Source organism: Phalacrocorax carbo, chromosome 9, assembly GCF_963921805.1.
Source record: "Phalacrocorax carbo chromosome 9, bPhaCar2.1, whole genome shotgun sequence".
In the NCBI taxonomy this organism is placed as follows: Eukaryota; Metazoa; Chordata; class Aves; order Suliformes; family Phalacrocoracidae; genus Phalacrocorax; species Phalacrocorax carbo.
In genome coordinates, this window is record NC_087521.1 from 15,390,082 (window position 1) to 15,410,644 (window position 20,563).

The 20,563-nt window shown below is 39.2% G+C and overlaps 1 protein-coding gene across 2 annotated transcripts; it reads right to left on the reverse strand.

The window, feature by feature from the left end:
• Nucleotides 1–2,417: 2,417 nt before the first annotated feature.
• Nucleotides 2,418–19,715, reverse strand: DIO2 (iodothyronine deiodinase 2). 2 transcript variants are annotated; one of them, XM_064460501.1, is made up of 2 exons: nt 19,026–19,715; nt 2,418–7,704 (listed from the first exon to the last, which is right to left on the reverse strand). In XM_064460501.1, the coding sequence occupies exons 1-2, from the start codon at nt 19,245–19,247 to the stop codon at nt 7,087–7,089; spliced, it is 840 nt and encodes a 279-aa protein (XP_064316571.1). In that variant the 5' UTR covers nt 19,248–19,715; the 3' UTR covers nt 2,418–7,086. The 2 variants fall into 2 exon arrangements, with proteins under 2 accessions (XP_064316571.1, XP_009510468.2); XM_009512173.2 differs by having other exon boundaries at nt 7,132–7,704.
• Nucleotides 19,716–20,563: the final 848 nt, after the last annotated feature.

A 20,563-nucleotide genomic window follows, 5' to 3' on the forward strand; every position in this document is an offset into this window, starting at 1 on the left:
AAAATCTGCTGCTCCTTCCATAGCAGCATCAGCTACAAGACTTCATTTTCGCATATAGCAAGTGCTTTTCATTTACACACATAGTCCACCAATTTCTGGTTTGGAAGGATTGCTCTAATTGCCTGTGAGTCTCTGAGAAAAGCTCAGAAAGTTGTCTCATAAGTTGTCTGGCCAGGTCTAATGTATGGCACTGTGGGGGGCTCAGACCTTCACTCTGTGTGAGTCTGGAGCGTTGGCTTTACGTGTTTCTACAAACTGCTGACAGACCTGGGGAGATATGAACCCTGGTAGATAGGGCTGAGATTAAAATCTGTATGTTCACTCCCTTCCAGTCTGCAGGAAGCTAAACACTTGTTCATGCTGTTATAATCTGCCAAGAAAGCCAGTGTTTAGCTCTGCAGGTTGGCATGTGGAAAACGATGTCTGAGAACAAACCTGCATGCAGATGATCTGCACTGAGCCTACACAGCTAAAGAGAAAACAAATGCTGTATTCTTGCATATCTCACTTGACCTTCTGACAACAGACATCCTTTTAAAAGTACTCATACTTGAAATGAAGTCCTCAGCTAATCTGTAGCCTTAAGCAAACTCCACAAAACCAAAGGCTGAGATGGGAGAATCATCACCAAGGATATTACAAGCTGGAAAAAGCAAGAGAGGGGAAATCAGGTGCAGGACGGGTATAATAGAAAAAGAAGAGAGTTAAAGGACATCAAAGGCTGATTAATTCTTAAAGTCAATAAGGCTCTGGAGAAAACTTCCCTTCCTATTATCTGCACACCTAACCAATAGCTAAGTCACGGTAGCTTTTGTACAGATAACACAAACATACATACAAAAATATGGGAAATACTGATTTACAAAGAGCATTTTTTCCTGCTTACTACTTCTTATTTCATTTTATATAATAGGCACTATCTTAAAGAGAACTAAAACTTTTGAAGCATTCATGTTTCGTATTTATGACCTAAAATGGATGCTCCTTCTCTAGTGAAGTGACATGGTGAGGCTCATAAATCTTTAAGGCCTTAAGGATTTGAACAGGTTGCTCACTCAACGTGTTTCCACTTCACATTAGCTTTGTAAGACACATTTAAGCTGGTGGATTCATTAACATGAACGTTAGAAGCACACAGGCATATTCAGCAAGTCAAGTAATGCATCAAACCATGGAAGTGATGCTCACTTTAGCAGAAGTTGATTTGTCTGTGATCAAAGTTTTTAACCAACATGTAGGTCCTTTGTTTGAAGTTTACATTTGGAAAAGGTTTATTATGCTTCAGGAATTCTCCTCTTTGTCAGAAACTAAGTTCTTGAGCAGTAGTCAATCCTCTTGAGATACTGATCTATAAATAATCCATTTTCTATTTTTTTTCCTCCTTCTACCATGGACACCATCAACTCCAGGCAAAAACAGTCTTACAAATATTTGGGAGTAGTCAGAGTCTAAGTTTTTGTAACAACGTATTTATTAATGATCCTATTTTATCATAAAACTGTTAGCTTGTCACATCTGCCTTCACCTGATTTATACAGCTGTGAAATAAGAAGCAAATTCTGAAAGGTGTTTTTATTTCTTCCAGAATATTGAGTAGCTCCTTATAGCAAAAATTGATATGAAGGTCATAATCACTAACGTCCAGCCTACAGGAATATTCACACAACTCCATAGTCTCCTCTCAGTATTTTGGGGGGTTATTTTTGTGACATGAACTGGATAATATAGAGTTATTTGTTTGGTAGTTTCAAGTCAAGCATACTGTTAATACATTTCTGCTAGGGAGGATGTAACCCTTTCCATGGCTTTCCTTTTGGCAATTTGTTTTGTTCTTTCTTACCTATATTCACCCACAGTTTTCATATGTAGGGTCCTATAAAACTTCCTGTAACAAAAGATGACAAAGAGGAGGAAATTTCTAAAATACAACTAAATCACAAAGTGAGTTTGTTTAGGAAGTTGCCAGACATTCTTCCATTTGACCTTTTCTTCCCTGTAACAGCTATTCAGCTGTGCTTTTGATTTTATTTTTCACCTTTTGTGTGTTCATTGAAATGGAAGCTGCATGTATAGATGATGCATTCTCAACCAATTCATCCAGGTTTCATGTGCTATGCACAGCTCTGCATGCTTTCGTTAAGCATATACTTTTTTTGAACTGTGAAATGCTGTGTGGACTCAACTGCTGTCCTTGTAGATCTCAGTTTCTCTCCCCCTTACCTTTCTTAAAAGTTGAGGAGTAGTCAGATATTAAATTAGACCCACCATTTACAAAGGGGTTTGCTCATATTGCTTAAGACCTAGGCAGGGTGGTGTAGGCTATTATATGAAATACAGTTTTAAGTTTTCTTGTCTAATGTCAAGATTCCACTGCATATTAATAACCAATATTAGAATAAGAAGACACAGAAGAGGTATATTTTTTCTGTATTCTTTATTATAATACAAGAAAAACAAATCTAGAAAGCACATATCATGGAGCACCATATTGTAACAAAATTTTGCTGGCTCTCCTACAAAGTGTATTTTTGACATTTAAACAATGACACACACATAGTCAGTACACACAAGCATCTACACCCCAGCAATCTTATTAATGGCCCCAAAGAGACCCCTCTCTCAAATACACTAAGGTGCACAGAGGAATGCCAGTGTGAGGGCATCTGAACGCCAACTGAGTTAGCTACTCTTTTGTTAGCGATCTTCATAAACACACAAGCCTTCGCTTTCATTGTCTCACCCAGTCTCTCTTCTCTGAAGCCTCCACATTGGGCCCAAAGGTCACTGAATACAGATACAGCACAGACATGGTGTAGAGTTGAACAAAACTGGCCAATATTCCCTACCTGATACCTCTTATTGCTTTGGTTATAGTACTGATTGAAAGTCTTAAAAACTCTTAAACCTACAGTCCACATCACAGAAAAGCCACTTTCACACATACAGAAACATAACCGCCCTCCGCTCATACACCCGAACGCATAGCACTGATACATTTTTGAGAAGCTTTGTGGGTTTCCCCACCAAGATCACCTTCATAAAAATGATTGCATTTTGTTTTTCAAAGTGTTCACACAGTTGTTCAACAATATTTCATAATATATTTCTTTCTTTTTAATAGACAGGGCATGTTTTCCTTCTGCCTTAAATTTATGTCATTGTCTACACAAGCAAGAGCAAAACGCTATCGTTTTCATCTGTACAAAATGTTTTACATTCATTTTATACAGTGCTAAATAATGATGCTAAGCACAGAACAATGTAGAATGATAGTCCAGAATAGCTTTTTACCTTGCTCAAAATTAAAAAGCACTGGAAGTTTCCCATACTAATGTTGATACGGAGTACTGGGGTCTCTAATATATACGGTAGCCTTCCAGAATACTTTCAGGCACCTATTTTGTGAGCTATAGCTCAATCCGTATGTCACACTGAAGCACCTCAAGTAATATGGTTTAGTGCCCTCAAACAGTGAGGAGACAAAAGCAAATCCAGCCTCACAACAGACTAGACCAGTTGTGAAGTACGATGCTAGCAATGTAGAAAAATTTCTGCCTAGACCCAAAACAACCCACTGCTACAATAATTTTGGGTATCTGACATATGGCCACTTCTATCATTAACTGAGGACAATGCATGAAGTTTAATTTAAAATGTTTTCTATAAAATGTTTTAATTTTGTCAACAAAAAAATTTAAGAGCTTGTATTTCTATCAGCCAATTACAAAAGATATTTTCTTCCTTTAAGCCCATTTCTCTTTGAAATACTTCCCCTGCTTTCTGACCACAAATTATCTGAGGAAATGTAAGGATTTGCAAAATGTATTTCTGTCTTGACAATCAGTGAGGCTGAACTATCTTTAAGTTTTGGGCAGGGTAATGCATTCTTGTTGCCAAGAAAGAAATGAATTTTTCGTATATTTTTTCTTGTGGAAAATTCTTGTGGATTTCCCATTTCCAGGAGCCAATTTTATAATTCCTTTATACTATGTGATGAACAAGCATCTATGAATAACAAGGCAAAGTAATAGAAATTCAAAAGGAGAAATGGACTTGAAAAATAACTGTAACTTTAGATATGCACAGGGGTATTAACTAACTGAACTACTAACTCAGACTCTCCTCCAAGCTAAAGGTATGTTTCAACAGCTGTACTAAACAGTTATCTAACATTTCCCAGGTAAACAGTTCAGACTTCAACTGTATGATGGGGAAAAGAAGAAAAGACTTACTAGGTTAAGTTTTACAAAGGCTATACAGTTGCTATGGATTAATAAAGTTTCAGATGAATGAAGAATAGAATATAATAAGGAAAAGATGTTGTGCTGGGTATATCAATACATATTTTCACTTGGACTAATGTCTACAGCTTTAATCACATGAGTAAAAGAACAGTGTAGCAAAACCAGAAGAGATTCAGAGACAGGCAAAGAATATGGACCTGTATAAGAATGCGAATTATTGTTTGGCTTAAGAAACAAACAAAAGGTATGTAAATTTTTATATAGAGTATAGAATCACTGACATACAGCTGAAAAAATGGGATCACTCCTCTTTATACTGTTTTAGCATACAAGAGCAAGAGGTGAGAATGACATTGAAAAGCAGCCAATTTAGATCTGAAAAAAAATCTGGTTTTATTAGTTTTTCTTTGTTCTTAAACATGATGGTTTTTTATTTTAGTATTCCCCATCTTAAGAAATATTTAGATCTCAAAATTCAGGATCAGCCTCTCATAGGGATGATGAGACATCAACAATCACATTAGACAAGGCAAAAATAATAAGGGTTGAAGCTAATGAAAATTCCAGAAGAAATTATTGCACCTTCCCCTGAAGCATCTGATACAGTCAGAGGTAGGACACTGGATTAAATAAGCCATGTAGTTTGGCTATGTTACTGTTTCTATGATATGAGGTTTAAAAAATTTCAGTTATATATCCCAGTTAGTCATAAAAATTTATAACAATCTTCCACACTAAGCAATGAGTTACAGTAAGATTAATGAATGGAAGGACAGAATAATAATTATTATTGGTCTTAGACACCACTTATGTGTGCATGCATATGTATATACATACATAAGAATATATTATATACATATAAGAGCATACATACATATATACATACACACACACAGATACATGCCTTCTGAGAAGTGGGTTCATCAGAAGGTCTGAAGACCATTCTTTACACCCTTTTCTGATACACATTACCAAACCATGTAAGTGTGTGTGTGTGTGTATGTTTAACAGTGTGTGGAGGAAAATGTGAGAAGGAAGGGAAGCATGAACCTGAATATGAGAGAAATCACTCATGTTACTGTCATTATTTCAGACCTGTGCTTGAAAACACATTTCCAAATGCCTTGTACATTGGCTAAATTGACCAACAGCCAAGCAAGAAGAAATACATGTTATTAAAGGGACACTGTGAAAATGAAAATATTTATGTATGTATTTTCTGTTCTTTCCTGTGTTAGTATTAATACATAATATTCCTGACAACTGCCAGGATGATAAATTAAAAGAACTAATTTGATTTTTGCCACTTACTGTGTTTATCTGTTTCATGTTTCTGCCAAAGTTGAGAGAAAATTTGGATAGTCCATCTCCCTATGGATTTTCATTTATCAGGTATAATGGATTAGATCATTGTAAACTTGCCTTTTCATCAGGCTTCATTTTAGTTTTAGAAATACCTAAATTTAATGTATACTCTAAGTTGACAGTATCTCTTTAAACATAATTAATAATACCTCAGACCCATTCGTATGAAAATTCTGCCATCTTTTACACTTATTCACATTAATTCACACTATTTGTCCTCCCTATTTCTCTGGGAAGGCTTTTGAGAACACGAGTGAAACAAACAGACTATCACCTCATCTGATAGCAGTACTGCAGCAATCAGTTCTGAGGCTGCAAACAACTTAACTTCCAGACAAACTAACATAGCTATAAACTAGTTGCAGGTATCCAAGATAGCAAAAATCAGCATGACTACATTTAACAGGGTAAATGAAAGGATAGGTTTCCATTTCAATGAGGTAAAGTTGTGTATAAGTTCCCCCATCCCCAAAATACCTCTGTAAGGTCATTATCGCAAATAAAAATAAAAGACAGAAATAAGTTATTTTTTAAAAAGCTAAAAATGAAATTACTTTTAAGCCTATTGCTAATTGGAAAGAGACCGAGGTGAGTAAAGAAACAGAGAAGAGAACCAGAGAATATTGATAAATGCATGTTGCCAGCTCTGAGAACCAAGGGCTGGTTGGCATCAGCTGAGGTTTGTCTCATGATGCACGCTCTAGATGGTTCTCGCTGTTTTGTTACAAATAGTCCAGGTCTTTTAGTTTTCAAACTGTAATGGGCTTATTTGATCACCTTTGTCATTTTGGTCCAACTCCATAGATTTTTAACATCTTTCTCAGCAGGCACAGGCCTGCATACTGGATACACACATACGGATAGACTTACATAGTTGGTGTGCTGTGCAGAGGCATCCATAGAGAGTACAAATACCGACATGCAATGTTTCGTCTTGATATGAGCAGCCAGTCTGCCTGCACGATGCATTGCATGGTGGTTCCTGTAGTCTCTGAACAATAAAATCTCTAGGAGAGGACAATTGCCACACTCCACTGCATTTCTATGCAAAGTAATTGCAAGCCCCCGGGCTCCTCCCAGGTTGCTTGCATTGGCCACAAGAGGGTAAAGAAGCGTTTCTGATTAAATGCATGGCATTGCCTTTCCATAGATTGCCTTCCAAGCAGCAATGCTTCTGCCTTACCCAGGGCTGACGCTTCATGAGACAGGTTCCTGGGATACAGTTCTTATCTCACCACTCTTCCTGCTCACCAGCAGCACCTTTCTGAAGAAGCCTCTTCACCTCTTCTGTCCCATAGCAAGCACAGGAGTGGGATTTTTTCCATACAATAATGTTTCTGTGGAGTTAGTTTTTTGTTTTATTTTCTTTTCCTAGTTAATGCTCATTTGACCTTGTTATAAAATGTGTCCTCCTGCAATCATCTGAAAGGCCTTATTCAAACCAACATATGATTTCTTCTTTCCCTTTTACATCACCTTAAAGAGACACATCTGTTGACATAGCTTCTGTAGAGAATGGATTTCATCTTTTGCTGAAGTTTTGTTCTAGCCAAAGCCGAACCTCCTGCAGATTGTAGAAAAAGGGGCCTTTGCCTCCCAAGTAGGCGATTTTTTGTCTCTGCACAATGCATACTCGCTCAAATGAAACCCCGTAGGCCACATTGGCATTGTTGTCCATGCAGTCAGCCACCACTTGGCACTGAGGTGGCAAGGAAAAGCGCTCTAGGAGCTGGTGAGCAGCTGCACATCGGTCTTCTTGGTTCCTGTGTTTCTTAACTTCAAATGAAGAGGGAGAGATTCCAGGGGCAGCCCAGCCATCTGACGGGTGAGCCTCATCGATGTAGACCAACAGAAAGTCAGCCACACCAGAGAACTCCTCCACCAACTTGCTGAAGGCCGACAGCTGGCTTGTGAACGGTGGTCAGGTAGCTGAACCAAAGTTGACCACCAGTGGCCGCTCAGAGTTGGCAAAATCCAGGAGGTGACATTTGGTTCCACACTTGCTACTGACACTCTTCCAGCTGCTACTGCTGCCATCACTGCCTTTGGCTATGTGGATTACACTGGAGTTTGGGGCTTCTCCTCCCAGTTTGACCTGACAGCAAAACAAATTAAAACATAGCAAGTTAGTGTCACTTGCTTGTCCAGTATCCTTATGGCTACTCTCTTCAAATAAATAGTCACCTGTTCAAAGAGTACGCTTAACTACCCGCATGGACACTAGCATCAGGATATAACAAATCATCAAAAGCAGCAGCTTCAAAAAGTTCATCTAGTCCATCTCCACTCACAGGGCAGGGAAATGTAGCATTCCTGACAGGTATAGTACTTCATTATTGTTAGAAAATTTGATCTGAGACCTGTTTTCTCCTGTCAACTATGCACATAGTCTTGTCTGCCCTTATGTATTTGCAGACTCAAATACATAAGCCCTTTTGTGCTTTCAGACAGAATATCTCCAATTTCTCCTAATTTTTCTCTGAGCACCATATTTTCTAGACATTATTTTTTTTCACTGCCAACCTCTGAGTTCTCTCTACTGAGTTAACATCTTCCTTGAAAAGCAGCGTTCAAAGCTTCAGAAGAGTTTTAACTAATTCTCAGAATAATCAGACAATTACTTCATGTATGTCACAGGCTACACCTGTTTATACATTCCAGATGTTTGCTTTTTATGAAACATCATGACTGTTTTGGAAAAACAGTAGACTGTTGACTAGGGGTTAGCTAGTGAAAAGTCATAATGACTAGGTCCCTTTTTCTGCCTTTCTAGTTGCCTCCCATCATGGGTTTGGGTACTTCATCAGTACAGCCTGAATTTGGTGCTTTGCACTTGGCCCCACTGAACTGCATCTGTTTTTCCAATTCTTCAAATCATTCTGCATTGTATTCCTGATCTTCACAACACATGCAGTGCCTCTCAGAATCGAAAGGTTTGCAGATTTCATATGTGTACATTCTCTTCCATCTTGCAGTCCAAGAATGAAAACACTCAGGGTACCAAACACAAGAGAGAACTCTGCAGATGCCCACCCAATATATCATTCTCTTTTGACAGTGGACCATCTAAGACTGCACTCTCCAAAGGGTTTTCTAGCCGCTTTGCAGTAATTTCATCAGTGATTGAGTGACACGCTTCCTTCTACTGCAGTGTTTCTCTAGAAGATGACTGGGGACAAAGCAGCAGGAAAAGGGGAAAGTCTATATGATGGTTGAAGTAGGATGAAGTGAAATTAAACTGTTCTCAGCTCTAAACCCAGATCTAACTCAGACCTGACAGGCAATTGTGGAAAAGTCATTTTGCCTGACTGTTTCTATTTCCCTGCCTATAGAAAAAAAGATAGAATATAAGCATCTCACAGAAGAGACTGCCAGAATAAGGTGGATCCTGCAGAGGGCTCCAAGATCCTTAGATGATAACTGCTGTAGAACCACAAAATATTATTACATAAGACAATTAGTTTTCAATGAGGTCTGCCACAGCAATTCCTATGTATCTGCCTTTAGCATCAAACTCTAGTACAACAATGCAATTATCTTTTTTTTATTTCCCTGACTCTTTCTATCTCCCTCTGTCTCTTGTCTTTGATTATGTTCACAAATGTTCCTTTGAAGGAAACACACAGGGCCAAATTCTGAAGTCTTTCATATTTTATTTTTTCTTTCTAAAGCTATAGTCCAATTGAAGTCAATAGGATTTAACACTGAATGAGAACTGTGTAAAAACTGAATAAATAACTGATTTTCAGTGCACTTCTATTCTACATTACATTATAGTGAGTCATGATATGGTGAGTCAGATACAGTAAGCAGCTGAGTTAACAGCTGAATACCTAACTGATGTGATTGCTGCTGCACTCAGATCCAGAAGCAAGTATATTGTAGATACTGAATCCTCCATTTCTCCCTGAGAAACCTGGCTACCTTGAACAAATCTACAGCTATTAATCACTTGGCATTATTTCATCAGTATAGCAACAGAAGTAAGAGTCTAACCAAAGCAAAGTTTGTAAGACACTGTCCTTAAAGCTGCCAGACTTCACAGCTACACGAGAAGGGCTCACAGCATGTTGGTACGTGATATAAACATAATTTTGACTATTTTCTATGGGGTAAATTGAGACACAACTGTGCTGCCATTCACTCAGAGATCAGCAAGGAAGAGAGCCACAGAAAGACTGTCAGAGACCAACAAATCTCTCCGGGCCAAGCATGTGTTGATCACACCTCTGGAAGCAGGGGATGTGCAGCTGCAGCTGCACCACAGGCAAGGGAAGCAAATGATGCCCCAGAAAAGCACAGCCTCTTGTAGCATCCCTCCCCATAAACCAGCACTGCTATCTGCTATAGCCTTGGTAACAGTTAAAAAGGAGAAAAAAAGAAAAAAAAAAAAAAAAAAAAAAAAAAAAAAAAAAAGGCTTGTTCTCGTTTGCCTTTGAAAGCAAGTGAGGTTTGAAGTAGCTGAGTTTAGGCCCTGCTGTGTGAGTGGGCTGTCACTTGAACTCAAGGAAGGAAAAGAGCTGTATCCCAGTTTTTTAGAAGAAAGGATCTATCTGGAGAGATGCAGGCTCAGAGATCTGGGCTGTACTATTTAAGAAGTAGCATTAAGCATATTGCAGTGTTTAAGAAGTGCTGCTACATGCCACCTACACCTTAGCAGGTAGTAGGTACTCTTCTGTGCAGCTGTTGAACATCTCATTTCTCTCTCCCATTCTATGCAGCAAAATAGGCAAAGCAGGAGTGAGTAAGGTAAAGGGTCAGACTTGAGTAAAGAAATACACAGGTCAAGATCATGTGCTGGCCGTATAATCATCCTAAGGGCTGCATTCAATCCATAAGCCAGCTAGACAACTCAGCATTTTGTGATAAGTTGGTAACTACGAAAAAAGAACACATCTCAAGAAATACAACATCTACACATCTGCACAAATATTAGATCTCTCTTTACCTAGAAAGCTTAACTGTTCTTGCACTACCAAGCAAATGCTTTTTCAGAGCTAGCTTGCCCAAAATGTGCCTTTTGGGCAAAGCCTGACATGTAAGTATCTGTGCTGCACCCACTCCCTGGATGAATAATGGACCTCAGTATTTAGGAGTGTGCATTCATCCAGTCAAAGAAAAGAAGTAATAACATGTGATTTATCTCATAAATCACAATTAAGCAACACACTTTGGATTTCTGATATTTGCTGGCACTCTTCAGAGGAGAAGAAAAATAAAGGTAAAAAGGATAGAAACAACTAAAACTCGGTAATGAACAGAGCTGCTTAGAAAACATCTTAGCATCTGTTTCCCCTCATTCTTCTGGTTTTATTTTAACAAAACTATTATGACTGAAAATACTCCAACAAACAGTCTTGAACTGGGAAACCACAGTCTGTTTCTTGATCAGAAAGAGAGGCTACATATTGTAAGCTCCTCATTACCAACTCTTCACTCAGGTCTCCCAAACACTTCTTTTCCTAGGCAAGTTTGCAAACCCTGAAGGAACAGACTAACAAAACAACTCCTATTGAACACCAGCATGGGAATGCCCTTCCAGTACGATTTATCATTGATACGAAGGGTGGCAACATATTTCATTGTCCTCCAACAATACAAGTTTGCATTCTGTCTCTCATGCACCTTATTGACCAAAAAATAGAAGGATTTAGGAAATAAAGTACAAATATGCCCTACGTCACCTTACAGCAGTTTCTTTTCATTTCCCACAGCCATGAAGTAAGTCTCATGGCCGCAGGTTACCTATCATTTTAATTTCTGTTTCTAGGAGTGCTTGTGTTGGGTTTTTTCCCCTTAATGAGACATCCTTGCCAAGCAGGCATTCACAAGGCATTTTCTGCTCTTGTAGAGGAGTAATTAGGTCGGTGCCTTGTTCCATGCCAGTGTCAGGCACTCCAAAAAGCAGCCCTGCCCAGTCGTTAATGCTTAAACATAAGCAGCAGCATCTCCACTAATTGGTCTTGATGAAGCGCTGACGTTCCCAAAGGGACTCTTTATTTCACTAGGCTCGGGAACCGATTGACACAGGATGACAATATCATCCTTGCTGATCATCTGCATTGTAGGCTTTGGCTGTCTTCTTTGTTGTTATTTATTGAAAGAAAAAAATAGCTCTTGGAAAAGAAAATCAATGCAATGAGAAAACAAACAAAAACCCCCATGTATTCAGCCAAACCGCTTTTGAAATCTTACACAAAGGCAGGCAAAATATAAATTCTGAGAAACAAACTAGCAGAATTCCCCTCACACGCGATCCAGCATTTCTATAATCACGTACTTATGTGTATGAATATTCCGGCATTCGGTGCCAGCCTTCTGGATGAGGTGGAAACCGGGCAGTACGCAGGCACCCCCTCCCACGCAGCCTGCATGGGACACACTAGGTAGGCCAACCAAGTCTGAAAGCCAGCCCAGCCATCAGCAAGAGCAAGCACCAGCCCGACACCAAAGCAGTGTCTTGCATCATTTGTGCAAATTTTGTGTAAGCTAGACAGCCTTGGTACTCCATCTCCTGCTCTGAGGCTGCATGCAGAGTGAAAAGGGAACAAGGTTGCTGATGCTTTAGCACGCAGACTGCAAAATGAAGGAGACTTAGGAGCAGGAAAGAAAGCCCTATTCATAAACTACAAGCTAGAAATAGCACATACTGCAAACTTTGTTGTACATTCTCCGTGAGGATAAGGAAAAGCCCCCTGGACAAAACAAAACCTCCTCATTTACCTTTTCCATTGTTTTGCTTTTATCAGCTTTAGTATAACCCTCCTGGGATTCTATCCACTGGAATACAGCTTTCATGCCCTGCATGAGGGATTTCCAAACAGTTTGGCAGACTCATCAGGCTGTGTCAACCCCCTAAAGAAAATAGGTGTTGCCAGACAATTAGCAGTCTGTGATATTAGCCATTTAAATATGGACATGCTGTGTTCAGGACTGGAGTCCAGCGATTGGTAATGAACTGAATCCCTGGAGCTTTTTACTCCTTTTCAAATTTTCTGCTTTGATTTGATTTGATCCCACTCAGCTAAATATAGCCTCTGAACAGCCTGATATCTCTCAGTGCTTCATCCAAATTATAATCATACTCTGGCTGGAGGATTATACAAATTATTATTTTTGTTTTCTTTATTTACATGACCCAGAGTTGTGCAGTGGATAAAAATTACAGGCGGCCCTTGTCTGGAGTAGCATACAGGAGTGGGAGCTCTTCATTTGTCATGGGGAGGTGGCAGCTTGCTTTAAGAGACTCAATTACTCGAATTGGAGAACAGACTGGAATTGACTCGAGTTCTTCCAGAGTCCCCAGTCTTTTATTAGGATCAGGTGTGTGAAGCTGCAGAAAGGAAGTGGGAGACAAATTAAAAGGGCACAGTCCAGATAAAAATAACTAGTCAAATGCTGCTCTTTACTTAAAAACTGCTAGTCCCACAAATGAGCATGCATAGCAGGGAGAAAGCATAAAGGAGCCTTTTGCCTTGCACTCTTATAAAAGAAAGTAGATAATTTTAGTTCCTCTGATCAGGGAGCCTACAGCAAGCTTCAGAAGGGCTGATGTTTCCCTCAAGATGGGCGCATGACCTATGACATCATGGCCTCTGGGCCACTGGCTGCCCTTGAGGACTCTACCTACAGGTGACAGAGGCCTTCACCAGTTTTTGTTAGTCAGCACCTGGAGGACATCTGAAGTTAATTTGGACAGGGCTTTTCTATTTTTTCTACTCAGCTTTAGCACTGTATGAATACACAGTGGTGGTTTTGTTGAAGAGGTAGAACTGATACGCAAGGACTGGGTACGATCCTTTTCCTGGGTGGTGCCTGTTAGCTAATTTTCTGTGTCTACCACAGCCGAATTTGCAAGGGTTTGATAGAGAGGCAAGCAGTCCTTTCAGTCAGTTTTTTGCACATAAGGGTGAAAATGTAAGACTGCAAAGAGGTGGTGTTGAAAAATTGAAGTTAGATCCACAAAATGAAATGGGTAGGATGAGACCCCATGTGGGTCTCTTTTTCTACCCTTTGTCTTGAGTGTTTGAACTGTAACCTCCATGGGACAAACTGCTCCTCTCTTTTAGGTCACTGCCTAGTACAACGGGTCCCTGGTCTAGGTTGGTCCTCCGGCTCTACTGCAACAAACATGGTTATATATTGGTAATAATGACAATGTTTTAATAATAATGACAAGCCCAAATCCTGTTGAATTTATGTTCCAAATACTGTAGGAAAGGTTTTAATTGTGGTTTTGTTTTGTTTTTCTCACTTCTTTCAAGACTGTTTTCATTTGCAAAAGTCAATGAAAACAATTCTGCTAAGGCTAACTTTGTAAAACCAATAAAATATTTTTAATACCACACAATATCTAGTTCTAAACCCCGAAACTATATAACACATTCTTTCACAAATTCCCCTTATCACTGTCAAATGCAGAGAGAGACATTTCCTTACCTTGCCAGACAAAATAAATACAAATAATAAATATAGAGGTTATGTCTTTGTTCCAACCTTTAAAAGATTTCCCCAAAAAGCAAAGAGTTACTAGACAGCCAAACAACAGGTAAAGGATCATGCCATTTTATTACTTTCACATTTGGCTTTGTGATAATACTGTGCAGCATGCACTTAACATGACAGTTTTCAGGCTGTCCTGCCCTGCACACTAGTTTATTTTAGGAATAAAAGATGTACCTATCAGGCAGGCAGAAGTAGCCAAAGGTAACTCAACTGTGCCTCCCTGAAATCTCAGGAAAATCCCACTCAGTGTTTACTGAACCAGTCTACTTGCTGCTACATCCAGAGCTGGGCCTATGCTGTGAAGTTGGGATCGTGTGCCAACCGTTCCCTCCATGCTGGGTCTGTCATGTCAAAGCTTGCTGCTGGCCCATTCTAAAGACAGTAAAAAGCTGTACAAGTACATACACACACCCATCACCATGCATCGCTTGAGATACTGGCATCCTTCTGAGGGCTGTAATGTACATTTACACACATGGGCGTATATGCACACGTGCATGTTACCCCCACAGGTGCACCACAGCATTCCTAAGCATTTGGCTGCTTCAGGGAGAAGCCATTAAGGTCTTCCCACTAACTACCCTGCGCTGAGGTGGAGAAGAGGGAGGATTTCCTCTAGGACACCCTTACAGCTCTCTACTGGAGACCAGGAATGGTAGCTCTGCATTGCAGAAACACAAAGCTCGTATCTGGCACTGGGAAAGCTCCCAACATGAGGCCTCATCACTGGGCACTGCTAATGGGTGCAAGTGTTTCTGTACCCATTTTAAAAGCATTTTAAGATACAGGTTTCTCACCTTTGGAAGCTTAGAAAGTGGATTCATCCAGGTACTAAATAAAGCATGGAACTTCACAGGTTAAAAAAGCATTTAAATGTAAATACAATGTTTTTTTTTCAAAACTTCTCTAGCTTTTTCTCTGGATTTATGTAAGATATGTGACACGTTCAGTATACATGCTGTGTGCTAAAACAAATGCTTCACTGGCATTTGTACTGATGGCCTATAGAAATCACACAGAAGGCACACTAACGCCCTCCCAAAAATCTCTTTTGTTTTTTCTCTCTTATCAGTAGGTGTGGTTGCATTCATATCTATACATATGTATACATACACATACATATATGTGTGAATACATATATACAGAGAAATGAGAGGTCTGACTCCTGAAAGAGCAGATTATGTATGCCTATATGTGTGTATTTTTTCATTTATACACATATATGTATATACATATATATAGACAGATACACACATGTGTATATATCTGTATACATACAAACACATATGAAAGTGTAAACACCTACATACGCATACATTATTTACTCTTCAGGAGTCACTCCATTCATTTCTATAGATAAACAGATCAAAAGAGTAAATTAGAAAAATAACATTTAAATAAAATAGTTGCGCTCCTTCAATTATTAAAGGTAATGTAACTTGACTACTAGCTCTATTTATCTCTGTTACAACAATAATCTGGTCCTAAAGACTCCCTTGTTGTGATGTAAGACATGCTTGCCTCTTGGAAAAGGAGGAGGATGTTCTATAAATCACAAAGCTGGTTCACTGTAGACAATATCAACACTGAGCGTGAGATACTGAACCCAGAGCTAAGGAAGTAAAAATAAATATATTAATCATTGATAAAATTTATATAAGAAATAAAAATAAACAAAAGATCAATCATTTATTATTCCAGTGGGACTGTAAAATATAGAGAAAATAAGTCATATAGAATGCTCCAATAAAAGGAATACTGAAGACATTCTATTCACAGTACAACAAACTCTGCATTGCTTCTCTACTGAGGATGATAAAATCTTCAATTTTTGGTAGGTAATCTTGCCTATGAAATAATTGCCCTAACCAAGAAGTAATGTGCAGTAATACTTAATACAACAAAAAGCAGAATAAAAGCAAGTTGAAATTTGGGTAAGATAGTAAAAAATTTTTCTAGAAAGGAAAATGCATCAGAAAGCTATTTTCAAATATACTCTAAGTATCCCAAGATCATGTCTTGGACACACTAGTATTGAAACAAAATCACTTAATTCTGGACAGTCTGTGTGCTTTCAAGGCACAGCTTGTGTTAAAGAGCTTGTCCTCTACCCACAGCTTTTCTGGAATGGCTTCTAGCAAATTTTTCTGTGAATAGAAGTTTTACATCAACTACTTCTGTGAAAATGTCATGAAATTTACTCAAGAAAAGTTCTGTGTAAGTGACACAAAACATAGTAAAACCAAGCAGAGTTACTGCTTTAATCCTGTCTTCTGCTAATTGGTGGTCTAGCTTTGGTTTATCTCAGACATCTGCAGTTCTGCTATTCTGGCTGAAAAATGGTGACTATCTCATAAATACTGCTGAATGGAATGAGCTTAAGCACCTGCTTAAGTACTTTGCTAAAACCTGGCTTCAGCTAGCAAACTGGCACAATAAGCAATCACTGTTATGGTATTGACTGCATTTTGCCATGCTGTTTAGTACCTTGATTCCACAATATTTTCATTTCCTACTCTTACTAATCATCTAAGATTAAGATACCACATCTGGGCAGTCCTATCTGGGGTTTAGAAAAGGATAATTTAAGGGAAAAGACAATTTATGAGACAGTGAGACAGTATTTAATATATTTCACTATTTCTCGTTTTTTAAATACGCCACAAAGCAGGGTATATTTCAAATTTTTTCAATTCTACCAGTACAGCTTTCCAGCTGAAACATTATTTTTCTTTCTCTTCCTTACAGAATCAGCAGAAGATTCACCTCTGTTTTAGAGGTGATGATGATTCTTCTCCTAATATTGGTCCTCAGTTTACTGTGCCTCTTCTATAATTTGATTTCTAGACATATCTACCTTTCTGTGACAATCAAGGGTTTCCAATGATCTTCTATTCCTATGGTCCATAATTAAGGAAAACAGTCTTTCCATTAATTATTGGTCAATTATTTTCATCTTAGGGATAGCTGGCATGAATTGATTTCTTTCCCTTTTTGGAACAAGGTGATAAAATCTGGTTATCTTCATATGTATTTTTCTGCTAAGTTCATTAAGGCCCAGAATTCATTCTAGGGACCTTAAAGCCTGATTAGCTTGAACAGTTTATGTCTTTTAATGGTGATAAGGGAGAGTTTTTAATTACCAAATTTCAAGGTATGAGTTTCATTGCCAACACCAAAAATAGCACAGAGTCATCCTCCTTGTAGCTTCCATGGCTGACATGAACAGCATTGAGGAAAAGGCAAAGTATGACTTTGGGAAGTACAGAAAGGCATGAAACATGTTTATTTTAAAACATTTTGTGTTATTTGAGCAAAAAGAGATTGAAAATATCTCATGGATATAAGGTTCCTTACAGCTCCACACCTTCTCCAGACCCTGGGCCACATACAGGCTGAAAATGTGGGAACTGAAAACTTGGCTGTTTTGGAGCCATGCTACCAACTTCCACTGGAGCCTTGACCAAGTCATGTTAACTGTCCTGCTGTGCCTTGTCTGTAAAATGGGAACAATTGTGTTCACCAGCCCATTTAACAAGGCCACTGTAAAATTTACTTAATGTCTGTGAAAAGACTAAAAACAGAAACTAGAAGGACTAGGAGAATAGTGAGACTCATTCAGCATTACTTTATTTAGGTAGCCAGCTGGCTGATTCCTAGGGTGGCAGTAAGATGTTGGCCCATTTGGCAAAAGCTAATGTTATTTATATTTGTTTTACACTGAAAATTAATGTCCCTGGGGCTTGGGTTTCAGGCTAAGCAACTCATATTCCATCTCACAAAGCCAGCAAACACCAACACCACCAGCTCTTCACATCTCTAAGTAAGAGCAAATATAAAAGCCATTGTGGGGGAGTGAAAGGAGACTGGGGGGAAGGCAATACAAAAAGAATATTTCAGAAGATGCAGAGCTATCATTTGGATAGGACCCCTATGACCTCATGACATCACATGGGGTACGTTAAATTAGATGGTCTAAATAAGACAACGCATTAACAGACTAAGCACTGTTTTGGAAGCCACAGAGCTCTGAATCCAGTTCTTCTACTTACTAACTGGGTGGCCTGTGCAAAGAATTTCACCTTTTTGGGTCCACCTTTTCAATCTATAAAAGGGAACTATAACTACCTCATGAGACCTGGGCAGTACCACTGGGTAATGTTTGTACAAAACTTTAAAGGAAAAAAAAAGTACATGTTGCATAACTACTATTGGCTTCATTAACTTAAATCACTAGGCAGCTGTCCCTCAGCTGGTCAAGTTCATTTTTAATGTCTGACATACCCCTCTGTCATTGCTTTCATGAAGAAAAAAGGCTCAATGTTTCACTCTGTGCCCAGTTTCACTATTACCTGTATGCTTCCTCCAATATAAAAATTAACAAGTAATAGAAAATGCCAGTGTAATGACAAAAGTTCATTTCTACCTTTTACTCTAATTAAAACAATTCTATCTATGTTACATAGACGACATCTACCTGTGTAGACCTGTATCTTAAGATGCAGTCTTTGTAGAATCTCTGAGGATCTCACATGGCAAACAATTAAACAACAGCTATGACAGCATCTAGAGCATTTTACCATTATTCCTACATGAAGATCTTGAAATACTTTATAAACATCAAGATCATTATTCGTACTGGCGGGGAAACTGAGGCACAACTAAAGTAAGTGACATGGCCATGGCTGCACAGAGAGTTAGTGACAGAGCAGAGACAGCAGCTCCTGAATCTCATGAACCTTTAGCCCGGACCTAAAAGTACTGCTTCTTTCAGCTTAGCGCTCTCCCGTCAAACTTAACATCAAACAGGAGACAGCCGGCACCACACAGAGTCACTTCCTTCCCCGCCGTCAACAGGGATGCTCATCACAGCTTACCCACCCCAACCTGTCCCCATCCCCCTGTACCCACCTGCTTGTAGGCGTCCAGGAGGAAGCTGTTCCAGACGCAGCGCAGCCCCTCCGAGGTCAGCATCCTCCGCCACTCACCGCGCCCAGACTTAGACCGGCTCAGAAATAGCACCATGTGCTTCAGGAGGATCACAGAGTCATACAGCGCAAGGAAGAGGCAATTGGAGAAAAAGACCGGCAAGATCTGAAGCGTGATCAGCAAATCCACACTTAGCAGACCCATCTTCCTTGCTGCTTCTCTTCAGCCGGATGCCTTCAGCTCCCTTTTTTTGCTCTGTACCCTCATTTAAAAAAGTAAAATAACAAGCACTTCAAAAGCCTCGTTACCCCTCTCCCTGCCCCTCTCTTTAAAGTGAGCAGAGATAGTTAAATATGAGCAGGCTGGTTAAAACCATAACTGCATGATACTCATTCAACTCGGAGCTGCTTATTTTTCAGAAACTAAGATGTTAACAAAAATTCTTCCCTTAACCAGGAGACCTGATTTTGTTGAAGAGAGAGGCAGCTGTGTTTCCAGTTCCCTGCAGTTACAAAATTTAAGCTGAGACTGTTAATTGTTAACTTTCCTGCACTATCCCATTGTTTCTCAGCTATTTAAGCACTGAACGGACCTCTCGTTTCTGTGTCAGTAAAGCTAGCTACCAGGTGCAACAATACTTTTTTTAAAAAAGGTTTGTGTACATAAACTTTCTGTTCCTTCCTCCCTCCCTCCCTCCCTCTCTTTCCCTCCCTCCCTCCCCCCCTCGCCTCTCTGTATTCCTGCCTTCCTCCTGTCGCCCTCTCTCTTGCTATCTGCCTGTGGTGCAAAGTGCTTTCCCCTCTGGAGTCCTAGCTTGCTTCCCTGAAGCCTTTTATACATTCCCTAGCTAATTGCTGCAATAGAGAAATGAAACCCTAATCTTAGTAAAGATCTTGACGTCAATGTAAAAGAGGGCTTTACTTTGGCCAGGACTGCAGTGAATAGAAAAATGAAATTCTCAAAACTTTTTTTTTTTTTTTGAGAGAGGAGAAAAAAAGAGAGACAGCAAGGGTGGAACTTTGCTTTGCTTTGAAAAGGAACAAGAAAAAAACCAATATGTTTCTGACTGCTTTTACAAAATGCTTTCAAATTTGGGGAGAAGTATTTTCATATGACATGGAAGGTGACACAGCAATGTAGGCTTCTGTTGTCGATATTTATTTTAAAATGGCTGGTTTTTTTCCTTTTTCTTTTTGTCTTTTCCAGGAAGGCGTGTGAGTTGATGCATCCCAAGAAAGGGCACATATCTGTACGTTTTCCTCCCACCTCCATGAAGTACAACATGTATAGTGTTTAAATTCATTGTCTTCTTGGTATTTAAGGAAACATAAGTAAACACCCAGCACTGACTTCATCAACTGATGCATAAGAGAAGAAGATAAGAGAGAAAAAGAAGTTTTTGAACAATTTGGGGGTTTTAAGCTAAAGTTCCCTGCTTAAAAATAATATGCTACAGCCTTAAATGCTGTTAATCAACTGAGATTCAAGGACTTTAATATTCCCCTCTGATAACTATTTAC